At 34.9% G+C, this 16575-nt stretch overlaps 2 protein-coding genes, 1 long non-coding RNA gene and 1 pseudogene across 4 annotated transcripts; 1 reads left to right on the top strand and 3 right to left on the bottom strand.

Annotated features, from left to right (window-relative positions):
• Positions 1 to 877: 877 nt before the first annotated feature.
• Positions 878 to 2194, bottom strand: LOC146899840 (uncharacterized). Its single transcript, XR_015022592.1, has 2 exons — positions 1187 to 2194; positions 878 to 1083 (listed from the first exon to the last, which is right to left on the bottom strand). It is a non-coding gene; the product is annotated as an uncharacterized LOC146899840 (long non-coding RNA).
• A 2-nt stretch (positions 2195 to 2196) lies between these two features.
• On the bottom strand, positions 2197 to 3927 carry LOC146899839 (very-long-chain aldehyde decarbonylase CER1 pseudogene; annotated as a pseudogene). The gene is made up of 2 exons (XR_015023218.1): positions 3386 to 3927; positions 2197 to 2589 (listed from the first exon to the last, which is right to left on the bottom strand). The product of XR_015023218.1 is annotated as a very-long-chain aldehyde decarbonylase CER1 pseudogene (transcript).
• Positions 3928 to 4930: 1003 nt separating this feature from the next.
• LOC146899838 (ABC transporter A family member 4-like) lies at positions 4931 to 6522 on the top strand. Its single transcript, XM_085735196.1, has 4 exons — positions 4931 to 5153; positions 5229 to 5354; positions 5445 to 5528; positions 5847 to 6522. Exons 1-4 carry the CDS (start codon positions 5048 to 5050, stop codon positions 5939 to 5941), a joined length of 411 nt encoding a protein of 136 aa, XP_085591322.1. The 5' UTR covers positions 4931 to 5047; the 3' UTR covers positions 5942 to 6522.
• On the bottom strand, positions 6302 to 14786 carry LOC146899837 (DEAD-box ATP-dependent RNA helicase 22-like). Its single transcript, XM_085735195.1, has 8 exons — positions 14423 to 14786; positions 13593 to 13883; positions 13294 to 13407; positions 12741 to 13177; positions 9010 to 9337; positions 7319 to 7471; positions 7029 to 7080; positions 6302 to 6619 (listed from the first exon to the last, which is right to left on the bottom strand). The coding sequence occupies exons 1-8, from the start codon at positions 14750 to 14752 to the stop codon at positions 6564 to 6566; spliced, it is 1761 nt and encodes a 586-aa protein (XP_085591321.1). The 5' UTR covers positions 14753 to 14786; the 3' UTR covers positions 6302 to 6563.
• Positions 14787 to 16575: the final 1789 nt, after the last annotated feature.

The following is a 16575-nucleotide window of genomic DNA, read 5'->3' as shown; positions in this document are numbered from 1 at the left end:
ATTTCCATAAATTAAATTCAATCCAGAATAGCTCAATGAAATATAAAAGAGGTAAGCAAAAGCATCAACATGAATTTTAAATTTACAAATAAAATATTCCTCTCAAAAATGTGATTCCTACATGTTAATTTCATGTGCATCACAACAATCGCATGAAAAAAAAAAGTATGTTTTTATTGGAGCCGTACCTCATAGGCTATATTATCTCTTCATTGTAGCAAACATAGTTTTCGCATTTGTTACTATAAGTCGTACCTCATAGGCTACATTATCTCTTCGTTGTAGCAAACGGAGTTTTCGCATTCTCATCCAAACCTGCTTAATATTGGTGCAATTGCAGGATATATACTTATTATCTTAAAATTCACCCTTTGCAAAGAACACAATTACTCAGACAATTCGTCTTTTTGATTGACCCGCATTCTTGTTGGTAAACAATTTCTACAACAAAATCACTTCGAGAGTAGTAACTAGCTTTCTCAAGTGAGTTAATCACTTAAAAGGAGTCTAAAATCTTTAAATATTTATTTTGGTAATAATTATAATTTTAAAAAAAAAACAAAGACAATAAATATACACACTTTTCACCTAGTTAAAATAGGAATATTCTAGCTGAAATAAAAAGGTTAAAAGAAATTAATGATCCACAAAACATTAGGTTAAATGTTTTGCTGAAAATAGGAATCTTCTAAGCTTGAGCAGCCAATTTGATAGAGCCTTATTCGATCCTAAAGAGGATAAATGATGCTTAAGTTGCACTAGTTTGCAAAGTGGGATAATATTCTGTACTTTTTGATTCTATTATATTGCTTTCTAGAAAAGGAATCCACTGTCACAAACAACGATCATCAGCATGTTATATTCCAAAGGAAGGTCCTTTGCATTGCAAGTACTTTTCAATATTCCAAAGAGTGTATTTGGTACAATCAAGGCAGGTTTCTGCCAAAATAATATGAAGACCTTGGTTTGAGCTGGATTTACATTGATGTTAACCCATCTAGCCCAAGTTGTCAAACCTTGTAGAATGCAATGAAACGGTTCATGTCTTTGTACACCTTGCCACCTTCTTGAATATAATCCCATCTGCATTCAAATGTCAAAAAAACAACTAATTAATCAATATTACTACTAATCACCTCCTTAATAATAGAATTGACTATGATCATGATGTTAAATTAGATCCTACGGTTGTGCATTTCCAGTGTGGGTCCACCAATGCCATGTGTTGAAAACCAGTACATCCATCCCTCTCCATGCATTACCACTCTTTATTGAGTCCAACTTTAGAACACGCCCAACGTTCTCTCGGTCAAGATCTACCAAGTACGGTGTGCGGAATAGAAATAATTGGAGACCATAATCCTGAAAATAATTCAAATAATAATAATTATTAAACTTTAGTTTTCATACACTGGCACACCACAAATCACCAAAGTAACTATACTACTTGAGAAATTTCCCCACTTAACTCCTTTCAGTGATGTCTATTTTTTGCCTCTAGCTAGTTTCAATGAAAATGAAAAGTGTCATGGAATATAAATTACCAGAAGAAAGGAAAATTCCTTCTTTTATCACAATGATGTGGCCCAATATTTTGTGACACTTTTGTAGTTTACTGACTTTATGTAGGAAAAGTCATGAAAGCAGAGGAGTGCATATGAATTAGGCCACCGGTGTCATGTGGTCCATTTGGAAGGGATTATCTTTTTTGGTACAAACATTGAAAGACAGCAAATGCAAGAGATTAAGGAAGAAATTACTAATTTTATGTAGTATTAATATTATTTTCAAAAAGGAATGTCATCAAGCCAAGAATAAATATGTATATAGTATATACTACTGTTAGTGCTACAATTTAATTTATATGGCCCACGTCAAATTTTATTTTTTCTTCTATTGAGCTCAAGGAACACATTTTTTACTCCTCCAATTTATTTTTATGTTATATCAAGGGAAAACATAATAAAGTAAGCATTCAATCAGATATATCTTGAAGTTAGAAAAACTAAATAGTATCAAATTATTGATCATTACAGTTTAAAAAGGGGACGTGCAAAGAAGAAAAGGTTGGCTGAGTAACGTTGGGATTCTTTTACCATCTGAGTGAAACTTTTTGCATTGACAATAATATTTGAATGAGAGCTGCGCATCAATGCCTTTTTGAGCTTCACATAATCATCGTCATTCATTGTATATAGCTATCTGCTGCAGTATATACATAATCAAAACTAAGATAGAAAATAATTTAAAATAAACTCTTGTTGGCACCACCTCACAATGCAAGAAATTGACCTGAACTCCTTGTTGGCACAATGTGTAGGCAAGAGCATAAGCAACTTTGGTGAGTTTTCCTCTCAGTAATACTTGAGTTGTTCCTTTTGGAATGCTGTTAAGAACAGCTGCAACGGCAAGGCTACTACCATCTACAACCTTAACATTAAGTTTTGGATGCCTCCACCATAGATGTTAAGCTCTTCCTCTTGATTCATTAGACCTAAGCTCACCACTTTTACGCCCTTTTTGTCAGCATCCCAGTATTGCTTCCTCAATCATTTTGTTGATAGACACTTTTTGCTATTGCCGTGAGTACTGGAAAAAGAAAACAAAAAGGAAAAAGTTTAACCCTAGGGTTTAATTAATCTCATAGTTATCTTTTTAGGGTTAGGCATATTTTTTAGAGGAACAAGTAGTCTTATACTTTATTATGCAGCACATGATCTTGTGTTACATATTACTATTATTAGATACTTGTCTTAATTAATATTTCTTAGGTTATAAAAAAATTATAAACAAAAGGTTATGTAGACATGTTAACAAAATTACAACCATAGAGATTGGTTATGCAGATATATAACTCTATGCAATATTCATTACTTAGGCTCTTACATAAAAGATTAAGGATTACACGGGTCGAGTTTATGAGACTCGATCACATCATGTGAGGACTTGAGAGGGTACATGTACGTAATCTTAATCTTGCAAGAGAGCACTATTTTCAGGATTTCAACATGCGACCTCCATGTCACAAGGCAACAACCTCGTCGTAACGCCAAAAACTCACCCTCTTAGATATATAGATATTTCTATTTTTGTTAATACATATAAATGCTAGAAAGATTGATTTCAATAAATTGAATGTGTATAAAATATGAGTTTAATTTTGATGCATAGCCGGTATAAAACTTTTTATATTGTCGCGCAATCACAACCAAACGTGTATATATGTGACTTTTAAGACGGTTTTAATTAATATTAAACATTTTTAACTATCTGATTATTATAAGTTATAATTGATTAAAAGTGCAAAAATATTTCTACACTTATTACTTGCCTACCAATCAAATTTAATTGTGAAACTATTGATGATTGATAGATAGATAGATACCTGAACACTGTACTTGGGTATTGCCCAAGTTTGAAGGTTAAGTTTGTCATCAAAACGGTTTCTTTCAACAATGAATGTGCGGCCGTAGACCCATGTGAGGAACATGGACCAAGCTGTAACAGGCCACATCAACCAAAGGTACCACTTAGATGTGTATGGCTTAGAAGCCAAGGCAGCAAATCCAAATCTGAGATGATAAATGGATTCTGGGGTTGTTAAATGTGTTAAGTGGACAACATTTAGTGTCTCTTCCTTTCTTTTTAATGTTGACTCATGCAACTCATCTGAAGCCTTGTCCATTGTTCCATAAATGTAGTCATAAAGTGGCATGAAGAGTGAGTAGTTTGTTCTAAATTGAGTATGGTGCAAAGAGTGAAACCTGCAGTAATAACAAGTGAATTTATTTATTACTAACTCAAAAGGGACCATAATCTTTGAATTTGGGTGCAAGATTGAAATTCAACTCCTTTGCCTCTAAATTCAACTGCTATGCAATGGTTGCATTGAAACCATTGTAGAGAATTCAATTCAATATGAGTGTTAGGAACGTCTCTTTTCAACACTCATTCTCTCACTTTATTATTTAATAAAATTAATGCGAGTGTTACATATTGAAAATGGATCACACATAAAATAACAGTGATATTCGCATGAATTTCGTTCAATAAAATTGTAAATGTTAAAAAAGTGTTTTCAAGAGGGTTTCTTTTAACTTGCACCACCTAAACTTTAGGTCCAACTTGGACCAATTTAACTTTGGCCATTGATTTATTAATAAAATATTGCAACGCACCAGATTGAGTATTGACAACCTAATCAACAAGTAAAATAGCAATCCATGCTTACATGGACTTGAGTGTATTGAATAATTATTTTTTAGCATATTTTACAAAGTTGGGTATTCTGGATCTTCTAAAACGTGAAAGAACCAACAACTTCGGTGCCCAGCCTTGACGGTGTGACCTTACCACCTTATAACGGGTCGTCATGTTTGCCGGCGGTACGGACCGGAGGCTCCGCACTTTGTCTCTCCCATCTTCTTTTACATTTCTCTTTATGCTGATAATGAAAATTGTGCAGATCTGTTCTTCTTAACCGCGATGAAGATGAATATTATTTGTTTGTGTTTTGAAGATAAACCAAAATCTCAATTACATCCATGATATTTTGATAACTTTACATTTATCGAATTCAATAATTCCAAATTTTATGTTATATTAAATATCTCCATTTGTTCACTAAATCTATGTAACTAGAATTCTTCAATGGTTAAATACTTAAAAGCCATTCACAACAAACATAGCTAGATATGATATTTTAGGCTGGGGGACAAAAAAAAAACAATTGATGACAATGGGCTGTGGGTGAAGAAATTACAGGAAAATTAAAGAAGATGAACTTTCTCTCTCTTAATTGTCCTTGTCTCCTTTTTGCCACTCAACTATTAAGATGAATCCAACGATACAAAATTGCACAGGGATTGATACATTGTTTCTTCTTATGGTGACGTGAGAATCTTTTCTACTTATCCAAACCTGCAATAGTAGGTCATTTCAATGGTTCAAGTTGGACCCAAAGTCCAGGTGGTCCAAATTAAATGGACCCTTTGAAGAGATTATTTCTGGTTTATGAGAAGCAACACAAATTAATAATTATGCTTTCATGCATGGTCTTGGTGACGGGCCATATTGGATGATTTCATATGGTTATTTTCTTGCCTTATCAGCAATATACATGTTGTGTTATGTGATATTCGGCTTAGTCTTGGGTAAGAATATAATTATTTGACTCTCTATTCTTGGCATTCTCGCACTCTGTCTAATGTTGCAGACATCATTTTCAGAATTAAAATTCTTCACCTTGAATGACTACAGCATCCAATTCGTGTTCTATTTCATCTATGTAAACTTACAAATTTCAATGGCATTTCTTTTGGCATCCTTTTTTTCAAATGTTAAGATTGCTACAGGTTTGTTTCTACTTTAAGTTGTTCATAATAATTGGTACGTTAATATTGCCTTTTCTCAGATCTCATTACTAATGTTTTTGATATTTGCAGTAACCGCATATATAGGTGTCTTTGGAACCGGGCTATTAGGCGGCTTTCTTTTCCAATTTTTTGTTCAAGAAACATCATTTCCAAGTAAGTTATGTGACTGAAGAATGATACCTTTCCAAGTTGTTAATATGATTTTAACTATATGACTGGGTAACATTGTTGATGATGCCAATTAATGGGGTTCATTTCCAAGTATCCTAAGTCTTCATTTCACAAAACATTAAAAGGAAATAAGGAAATCTAGAGGAACAATGATCTTCACATAAACCACATGAAATTACTACAAAAAATTTCAACACAACGAAGTAAAGATAGAACATAAAATATAACATTATTGCCCATTTTCCTCTGTTGGCAGCTTCTAAACTTCTAGCCTGTTGATTTCCTATGCTATTTTTGCAGGAGGATGGATCATTTGTATGGAGTTGTATCCTGGGTTTGCTTTATATCGTGGGTTGGATGAGTTTGCACAGTTTGCTCCAGTCTCAGTGATTTAAGGACTGATGGTATGCGGTGGAAGGATCTGAGTAATGGCGTCAATGACATGAAAGAAGTCTTAATTATCATGTTTTCTGACTGGATAGTAGCATTTTTAGTTGCTTATTACATCGACCAAGTATTGTTAACAGGAAGTGGGAAAGGTCCTCTATTCTTCTTGAAAGGATTTCAGAATAAACCACTCCCATCATTGAAAAAGCCCAGTATTCAAAGGCAAGGTCAAAAGTTTTTGCTCAGATGGAGAAACCTGATGTCATCCAAGAGGTGAAATTTATGTCTATTGAATAAACGTACTTTTATTATATATTCACCTTATGGATTAAGATAATAAGAAAGCTAATGTCTATCAAGAGGGTTCATTTCACCTACTGGTTTTAGAAATTTAAACTCACCTCAGTGAGGTGCAGTGGTGTGATTTACAAAACATCAGTAACTTGGGACAGCTAGAGGGAACTTTAATTAGGTATGATTTCTACTATAGAACCAAAAAAAATTCTTTCTATCACAACCTTTTCCTTTTTTTCGAACATCAGTTTTGTATTATAAGAAAATTAACACCAAAGTATGAGTTTTACTTCAATAGAGCAACTCCAGTGGCTTTCTTCTTAAAATGGACTTTCTTCACGCTGTAAGACTCTCTTCAATGGTTGCTGAATCTCTGACTTTGTTAGCACTTGCTACAAATACAAAATGATGGTTACTGGTTAGGTCAAGCTTATCGTTGTCGAAGTTACAAGGTTTTAGAAAAAGAGCTGAGATAAAGAACGAAGACTTTAAAATATGAATATAATTATTTATTGAATGGCACAAAAAGACTAAATAGAAACCCCTATTTATAAGGATACAAGACTCGTAAGTAATATGAAAACTAATCTTAGAGATCCTCCAAGGTAAAAAAAAAAAAAAAAAAAACTAATCATGTGACAAATCAAGATAATGTATGAAGTTTAAATGCTGATCCGCATTTTCTATTTCGAACACAAACATAAACATCATCACTTAACTTTTTTAACTCAATGCATAATAGAAATATCTATGCACAATATTGATTTTTAAAGCTCTATGGAATCAAACATTAAACTTTACCTTTCTTTTTTATCTTGTTACGGAAGCTTCTTTTCCTGCTAAATGCGGTCTCCTGCATTAATAGTGTAACAATCACTCCAAAATGTTGGAATCTATCAAATATTAATGACTTGTATAGTTGGAATTATGTGAGAAGTTATTCAGCCCATAGTTAATGCTCTCATCATATGTGAACAGCATCTAATTTTCCCAATGTATTAACTTTTTTTTATACATTTTATTCAAATATCTCAATGTGTATGGATCTGTCCAAGATTACTACAGCCAATAAATACAGTTTTATAATTTACCACAGGTAGACCGAGTTCCCCTGCACGACGAACAGCATCTACAAGCTCTCTGTTGGATTCGGTATACATGCTGGTAACTAGTCCGATTTGGCCAGCTCTAGCTGTACGACCAATCCTATGCAAAAAGTCTACAGCAGAAGTAGCAAAATCTGCCTGAAACACATGCACAACATTGAGAATGAAAACATATATATAATAAAATATAACACCTAAGGTTATATAAAAATAAAACAAACACAATAAGAAACAGTACAGTTGAAAGCATGGTCATAATAGTAGCATCACTGAAGCAGACTATGAAAGTAAGAGAGTTGGATACATGCATGGTAATATAATGAACTAAGAGTCACAATGTCATATAGGGAATGAAGTGACTCAAATAAGAGGCTTAAGAAACCATGAAATAATGTATATTACATAACATGATTTGAGGTTTGAACTATAAACACAAACGAAAAAAACACTTCAAAAGAGAGACCATCGTGTGAAAATTATCAAACGCTACTTAAGCATGATATATAAGACCTTGCAAGTGCTTTTTAAATTTTGTAATTAATCAACGGTCCGGATTGAGTTTATAATTAAGGGTACAATGGTCAACTCCTTTTCTTCTATCCCATCTCTCCCACAACCACAACTCCATCTCCCCTCAATCATCCCTCCGTGCTGCCCTGCCTCGCCTCTGTACAAGCATGATGCATACAGATTCACCACTCCCCAATTTCCTTTCCCTTCTCCACTGGACACTCACCGTCTGAAGAATTGTTAGAAGAAGCAAAGGAGAAAGTAAAAGATTGCATTGAAGATCTTAGGTGAAAAGGGGTGAGACTCATGTCTTCAAATACAAATCCAAATAAATGATTAAGGAACAAAGACAAATCCAGAGAAACACTGATAAACATTTTGACATAAATAAATCGCCCATAGTTCATTCTCCCAACAAACAATTTTACTTTTGTTTTAAATAATAATAACAATGTGCTGCACCAACAAGCTCTGATCATGAAAACCGTAGAAACCTGCTTCTTTCGCTCACGGCTCCGTTCTTATTTTAGCTGAATCCAATTACAAAGAAAATTGTCTATAAAAATGCACAAACTCGGAGGATTTTAATTAAAAAAAAATTTGCAGTTTTATTTCTGGGTCCATAAATGATTGACAAACGACAAAGGGTGGTGAAGGGAATGGAGAGGAGGAGGAGAGCTGGGGAAGGAGTTAGCGGAGAGGTAGATTTACTATTTTACACCCAATGTATACATGCATCACTGAGCAAATGGTGCACGGGATAACTCACCTATTCCCTATGTAGGAGATGCTTTCCTAATTCCTATAAGTTTATTATAAAAATATGGGATGTGAAGAGAGAGCAAGCTTATAAATAAGAGAAATTGATTGAAACAATAAACTATTTATCGTCACAATCAATGTCCGCAAGTGGAAAAGGTGGTGTTAATTGGATAGAACTTCATTTCTGTCATATTTATGCGCAAACATTCTAATTTTCTGAACAAACTTTGATATTTTAAACTCATCAACATATTTACTTATTCTAAATTCTAATTGATGTTTAATCCTCCCTTTTCTGTTTGTTCTCAACCCTAGAACTTTCAAAATTTAAGCGATTTGAAAAAGTATTAAGCGATTGCAAAAAGTATTACTATACCTTATAACATGTAAAAGGAAAAGCATACCTGAATAACATGAGAGACATTTGGAATATCCACGCCACGAGCAGCTGCATCAGTACATACAAGAACACCACCTTTGTCGTAGAAATCAACTAAAGTTTGTGCCCGCTCATCCAACGTGCAAATCTTATGATAACGTAAACATTCAAGCCCAGCATAGCCCAATATCTTCACCACAGCTTCAACAGCCTCAACTGTGTTGGCAAACACCATTGTTCTATGAATGCCACCACCATTAACCAAATCTTCCGATTTTAAACTGTGATTCACAGCCCTTATGAGCTCTTTGACTTGTGTATCAACGGTCACTTCTATCCATCTTTGCTTCAATCTGGAAATTGAAAAGAAACAATAACAAATGAAATCACAAATGCATAAATGAAGACACTGTTTTCCAGTAGAGCCGGGATGGGTTGGATATCACAAAATAGCATAAGTCAAAGATGTTGTGCATATACGGTAGAATAATGCTTCCCATTAGACATGTAAAGAGGAAACCGAAAAAAGAGTAAGGAGTGAGGAAATTAGTAAAGGAAGTTGTAACTGTAATAGTATGTTAGTAGTTGTTAGTTAGAAGGGAGACTATCAGTAATAGGAGAACAAAATAGAAAGAGTGTGGCTGTTAAACAGTGAATTTGAGTGGGAGAGTGCAAGTTCCTCGAACTACCTATGTGGTATTTGTATAAGAATACACAAGTAACTATTGCAAACTAATTGCATGCTAATAATGGTTAGCTCTCGACACTCAAGTTGGACTATAGATGTTGTTTATGCCGACCTTGTTACAAAGTGACATACTATAGATGTCAAACGTTTTACAGATAAAAGTCCTTCATGAATCTTTTCTGGGAGTATAAATGAGCCGAGCATATTAAAGTCCAGAAAAAAAATTATGAACTTCTACAACAAAAAACAACTACATAAATTAATTGTAACACCATCAAGTAAGAATAAAATTTCACATACTTCTATAACATAAATAACAAAGGCTGGTAAAATTTCTTTCATCAATTTATCGGCAGAATAGTCTCCTTCAAAATGTTGGCCACCTTACTTACTAATACAATAGTATTAAAAATTTATACACACTAGTTTGATTTAAAGGGTAATAGAGTAATTTTCTTATTTTAAACATGCTTTTTCCATTTGCTTTTAGTTTCCCCATACATAATTTCAACTTCATAGTTCTCTCTCCAACGCACGATCACTGCCATGTCCAGCCGATTGAGTTTCTGATCCTCATAGCTATGCAATTTTGTTAGAAAATTCATCCTTTTGGTATTTGTGATTTAAATGAATTTCGTATTCAAATGAATTATTGGGTGAAATGTTAAGAACCAGGGCAATGGAAGGTGGGTATGATGCTTACACATAACAGTGATGATTAATTCATACCCTGTACGTGGATATTCAAATGAATTATCCATTTGGTATTTTTTTCATAATATATCCGAAAGGAAGGTGGATATGATGCTAAAGATGGTTAAATAATAAATCAAAATCTCAATTGTTTGAGAGAAAAACAGTGAAGATTAATTAAGTGGGTTTTTTCATAACTTGAAATGTAGAAAAAGGGTTTAGAATTCTGCACACCCGGTTCGTGCAACAATAATTTTTTGAGAGAAGGGGAGAAATTGAAGGTTGTGAGATAAGAAAATTGCTTTAACAGGCATGCATTTAATCACAACTGAAAAAAGAGAAAAAGGAATTTTTTTGTCCAAACTAAAAAGGTGTATGATGCTAATAAACACCTAAAATTAACACCTAAAATTAACGTGGGTGTGTATTAGCATTCCCCATATGTGTGTGTGTGTGTGTGTGTGTGGAATGGGCCATTAAGGCAGTGTCTGTAAGGCCTGGGCTAGGATCATTTAATTAATTGAGCCTAATCTTAAGTTTGAGTTTGTTTATTTAGTTAAACAAATAAGTTTGACCAAACGCTTAACGAGTCAAACCCGATTTGTTCCCAAATAGTTCAGCTTATTCACAGTCCCTAGAGGTAAATTGCTTATGTATTGCATTTTCTTATGGAACATTGGGCTGGAGTTAGTGTTATACCTATAATAACTCACAAGAAATTTGAGTCATTGCCGATATTCATACTCTACAATTTACCTTGCTACTAGATTTTGTTCTTACGCTTCCAACTGTCAAGTTATTCCTTTTGTGTTTACTCAGAACCCCCCATGGCCTGGCTCCTTTTAGATACTTCAAATCATGGTCAGGCTCCTTTTAGATACTTCAAACTATTCAAAACCACATCCCAATGAGAACTTCAACGGAATGACATACACTTACTGACACATCTTACACGAAAGGAAATGTTTGGGCATGTCATGGGTGAGATCATTGTGTTTACAACTAATCTCCAGTACGTGCCTAGATTAGATAGTAACTCAATCATTAGGAGCGTGTTTAACATTTGGAGATTATGTTTACAACTAATCTCCAATACGTTCCTAGATTAGATAGTAACTCGATCATTAGGTGTTTCACATTTGAAGCCACCAAAGTATCAGAAGTTGCAGTTCCTAGCATAGCATGCCAACCTTAGATAGGACATCGAGAACATATTTCCACCAAATGAGAAAAATCCCCTTTGTACTTGTACTTTTACTTGCTTCAATCCCAGGGGAAATACATCAAATAACCAAGATTCCTTGGTTTCAAATTTGGTTTGAAGGGAGCCCAAATTCTCCAAAGCAGCGAGCGAGATGAGCAAACAGATAGAAGCCAGCTTAGCTATAGGACAGGTTTCAAAGTAGTCAACGTCATAAGTCTGAGCATAACCTTTGGAAACTAGTTGAGCCAAGAGACAACGAATGGCATGTTTACTCGATGGAAGGGAGGCAAATCCCCACGTGTTTTATTTTTTAAAGCCAGTAATTACTCTTCAACGACATGCCACCACCTGTCGTGAGCTAAAAGTCACGGAGACAATCGAATATAACCATTTGCTATAAATGCGTCATATGATTAGACATTTAGACATCTGAAATAGTTCTCCATCAACAATGGTAGGACCCCTGGGCCTAACAAGCATGATGAGCAAATCATTGGGACCAGTACATATAGGCCCAGTATCTGGAAAGTCTATACTGGGAGAAAGAGGCTGGGACTGTAGGGGAGAATATGTTAGTTAGTGATGTGTGCACTGATTCCGTGTGATTCAGCTACAAGAGAGGGAAGGGTAGTGAGTCTCACTCATGACTGTTATCGAGTTGGTTAGGAGAGAATATCTCCTGGTTGGGAGTCTCAGACTCTGGAATCGTTATGCTTACTCTGTAAAACTTCTCAGCTTACCATTCAAACTGAAAAACAATCATATTTCATCTATCCGTTTTTGCGAATTTCATCAAGGATCTTTTCTTCAATTTAAGTAAACCTGGATCTGTTTGACTAACTTAAGGTCTCCACTTATGATCATACTTCCTAGGTATTCATCTAAGTCTCATGGGCAATAAATTCTAAACTTGGTTTTTGAAAATGTTCTTACCATCTTTTACTAATGTTTGACTTAATTTTCTCCATACACATTCCTGTCACATTATTGACAGTGCACAATCAATGGCCACCAAAATGATATACGGCCACTGATGCACTGACCACTTTCCTAATTTGATGTCCCGGTGGATATATGTCCTTATTGACCATGACAGAAGCTGAATACCAAGTAGCAAAGAAAATTGAATGTTTTACTGATAATAAGTACAAAAAGGGGGGAAATATAGCACCTTGGATTGTGACAATGAAGATAGTTTCCACTAACCCACTCAGCATCAGGAAACATGTGTTTCAATAATGCTCCTGCTGTTTTCTTTCCATTCACCGGAAGTGTAGCTGCAACAAAAACATATTGTTTACTACGCTCAAAATATTTCCTCACTCTTCTCCAGTCTCTTCTTGTTTTCTTGACAGATTCAGCTTCGTTATTAATATTGGCAATATCCTCGTTATCATCATCCTCCTCGTCTGACATGGCTTCAATTGGAAATTCCTCTTCGCCTTCTGAAGCATCATACGACAAAGAAGATTCCGATGTCACTGGCAACTCTGATAATGATGTTTTCGAACGAGACAAAAGTTTTTCATCATAGCGGAGCAAGTTAATCAGGCGGATTACTTTATTCTGGAAGCTCCCACAGAGAAGCATATCAGCTTCATCAAACACCTGCCAATTAGAAATTAAAAAATATAAACATACATAAATAGGAGCCAATGTTAAGTTCATAAGTCTTCAGTTTTAGTTCGACAAAGCTACATAAGATCATAAAACAAGAAAGATACCACATATTTAACACCATGCATAAATTCCATGCGGCGTCTTCTATCAACGTCAACATGATTGAGAAGAGCAGCAGGTGTTGTCACAATGATATCAGGTTCCCGAATTGGCCATCCCTGGTCCAAAAAAGATCTTTAGTGCTGAGAATCAGAGCGAAAACTTGAGAAGATAGCTAAAACTTCGTGTACAAACAACCAGACATATAGTGTAGTAAACCACAAATTTCATAACTATAAATGCACAAAGATAACCAAAAATAGCATCAGGAAATAAGAGCTAAAAACACAAAGCATCTCACTACCTGTTTCCCACAAATGGCTGCAGCACTAACAATGGTTTCACCATTGTCTCCACAGAGACTATTAGCCATCCTAACTACCTGCTCACACAATTGCACATTCGGACAAAGCACGAGCAGAACTCTCCTGGCCGGCAGAGAGACTTCTTTATCAGATACAACATCCAGAGAATGTTCCTCTGTACCCCTCAGCTTATCAATGAGAGGAAGTAGATAACTGTATGTCTTACCACTGCCGGTCTCTGCAGCGATAACTACATCCTTCCCTGACAACACAGATGGTATAGAAGAAGCCTGTACACACACAAAACAAGAAACGGTCATCATCAATAAGCCTCGGCAGTCAGCACCCCGAATAGAAGAATGAAAACAAAAATTACAGAATCATTTATCACTTCTCAGGTTCTATTCCAAGTTATAATCTAACCTTACCCAATTTCATTCTTGACACAAGTCACAACTCTAAAACTATGGTTGGATTTATTTTATTTTATTTTATTGACATCATAAGCAAATTAATACAATAAGGAAATGTTGATATTGCTAGGCTGGACACCTTTATCCGGGTTTGAACTAAGACATTGTAGTTGTCAGTTTCAAGTGTTATTTGTCGCTAGCATACAGACCAATAAAAAAAAAGACCGAGTAAAGTTGTTCCAACAAAGTTCGAAACTGGTTCTCCGGATCAATTCAACCTTGACTAAAGCTAATTAATCACTTGAACCCATTTTCAATTAGTTAATAAAAAATCAAATTTTGAACATACAGGGTTTATTGAAATAAAAAAATATAAATAAAAACAGGAATAGTGAAAAGAGGGAGAGAAAAATGACCTGAACGAGAGAGGGTGTATTGAGAGCAATATTAGAGAGAGCTCGAGAAAGGGTATGAGAAAGACCAAGTGAACTCCACGAAACGTTATCCTCAGCAAAGAAAGTGTCTTTTCCATTGAAATCTTCTGATGAAACGGCGCTTCCAACAAAGGGTTGTGTCTGCTGTGTTTGACGTGGAAGGGTTACAGAAAAGAAACGTGAGGAGGACGAAGAAGAAAAAGTGGGATTGCGAATAAGAGCATTGTTGAATCGATAGAAGAAGAAAAATTGATGGTAGCGAATCGGTGAATTTTGAAGATGGAGCTTCAGAGCAGAACGAGTAACATTCATCTTTTGATGTCTTTGCAAACAAAACAGAAATGGTGAAATGAAATATAGGGTTTTGGGTTTTAGGAAGAGGAAGAGGATGTTATCATTGTAAGGGTTTGGGTTGGGTTTGGTGTTGTGAAACTCTAAAAATGGACCATACTAGTACCAACTTAACATGCTTTCATAACTGTTAGATTAAGTACATGATTGTGTATTACACTAGGGTGTGTTTGGCAGCTTGGACAATTCCCATTTTGTCCTAGTATGTCCAACTCTAAAAATGTGTTTGGACGAGTTGATTGAAAATTTTAAAGAATTTATAATTTTAATTGGTTTAAATGATTGTTGATTTTAATGAAGTCAAGAGTGTGCATGAAGCCATGAAGTCACTAGTAGTTCCTTTCACTTGGCGGCGTAGTACTCAAACTCATATTCGAAAACCCATGGATAGATGTATGATGATTGTGGATTGGAGGTTGACTTTTTCTCATGCTCTTGTGGAAATTCTCTCTACTCATAATTTAGATCATAACTCATTGTTATTGAGTTGTTCTAAATCTAGAAGCATCAAATCCAAAATGTTTCACTTTCAAGTTTCTTGGATTTCCCACCCCGAATTATGAGTCTTCGATTGACAATACTTTGAAGACTTTTGTTGGTATAACAACCGCTTTCAAATTGAAACAGATGCATGCACAATTAATCCCTTTCAACAAAGAGACTTTCGACAATATTTTCAAGAATCAGAGAATTTTGGAAGCTCGAATTAGAGGTGTCCATAAACAATTAGATAATCACCAAACTTCTGATCTTATTATGTTTGAGAGGTTTTTACAACAAGAACATAATAAGATTTTGGTGCAGGAAGAAATGCTTTCGTACCAAAAGTCTCGTGAAAATTGGATCAAATTTAAAAACAAAAATACAAAGTTTTCCCATGCCTACACTGTTATCAGAAGATGTAGAAATAAAATATTTGGGCTTAATGTGGAAAATATATGGTGCACGGATGAATGTACTCTCAAAAGGGAAGCCTCAAAAAATTTTATCCTTGTAATCCTCATAATCTAAAGTTGGAGAATATTACATCCGTCGACGTTAACTTACACAACCAACTTCTCCTACCTGTCATTGAGGAAGAGGTTAAAAAATGTTATTTTCTCTATGAACTCTTACAAAGCCCTCGTGCCCGATGGATTTCAACCAATTTTTTTCAAAACTTTTTGGCATATTGTTGGGGATGATGTGTGGAAAATGGTGTCTGATGCTTTTGCCTCTGATAGAATTGGTCCTGCTCTTGCAGAGACCTTGATTGTTCCTATTCCAAAAAATGATATCCATATAAGTTTCACATTTTCGTTTATCAGCTTATGCAATGTGCTTTTGAAGACTATTTCCAAAATGCTAGTTAGACGTATTATACCTTTCTTGAATGATTTTACTGGTCCTCTTCAAAGCTATTTTATTTCAAATAGAGGTGCTTCAGATAACGCCATTATTGCTCAAGAAATTGTTCACTACATGCACAAGAGAAAAAAGGTAAGAAAGGTATTTTACTATTTAAGGTGGATGTTGGATATTTGTATGTTGGCTTCACTTTTGCCTAAAACAAATATTCACTTCAGATGTGGAACACAATGTTCCAACATCCAGACCTGGTCTGTACGTTCTGTTCATATGCCTTGATTTACGCACGCGTTTTCTATTTAAGGAATCCTTTATTCTTGTTGGTCAAGCTGCGTGTTTTTATGAAGAGATCAGAACATATGTGATTTCTTAAGGAATTGATGAAATGACTTAGGAAAGTATTTTTAATGTGACTTTTAATAAGCCTATTTTATAGG

This window comes from Medicago sativa, chromosome 8 (assembly GCF_051527215.1).
Source record: "Medicago sativa cultivar Bolivia chromosome 8, Bolivia_mono, whole genome shotgun sequence".
Classification (NCBI taxonomy): domain Eukaryota; kingdom Viridiplantae; phylum Streptophyta; class Magnoliopsida; order Fabales; family Fabaceae; genus Medicago; species Medicago sativa.
The sequence above is the reverse complement of the archived record's forward strand: the minus strand, read 5'-3'. Positions and strand labels throughout refer to the sequence as shown.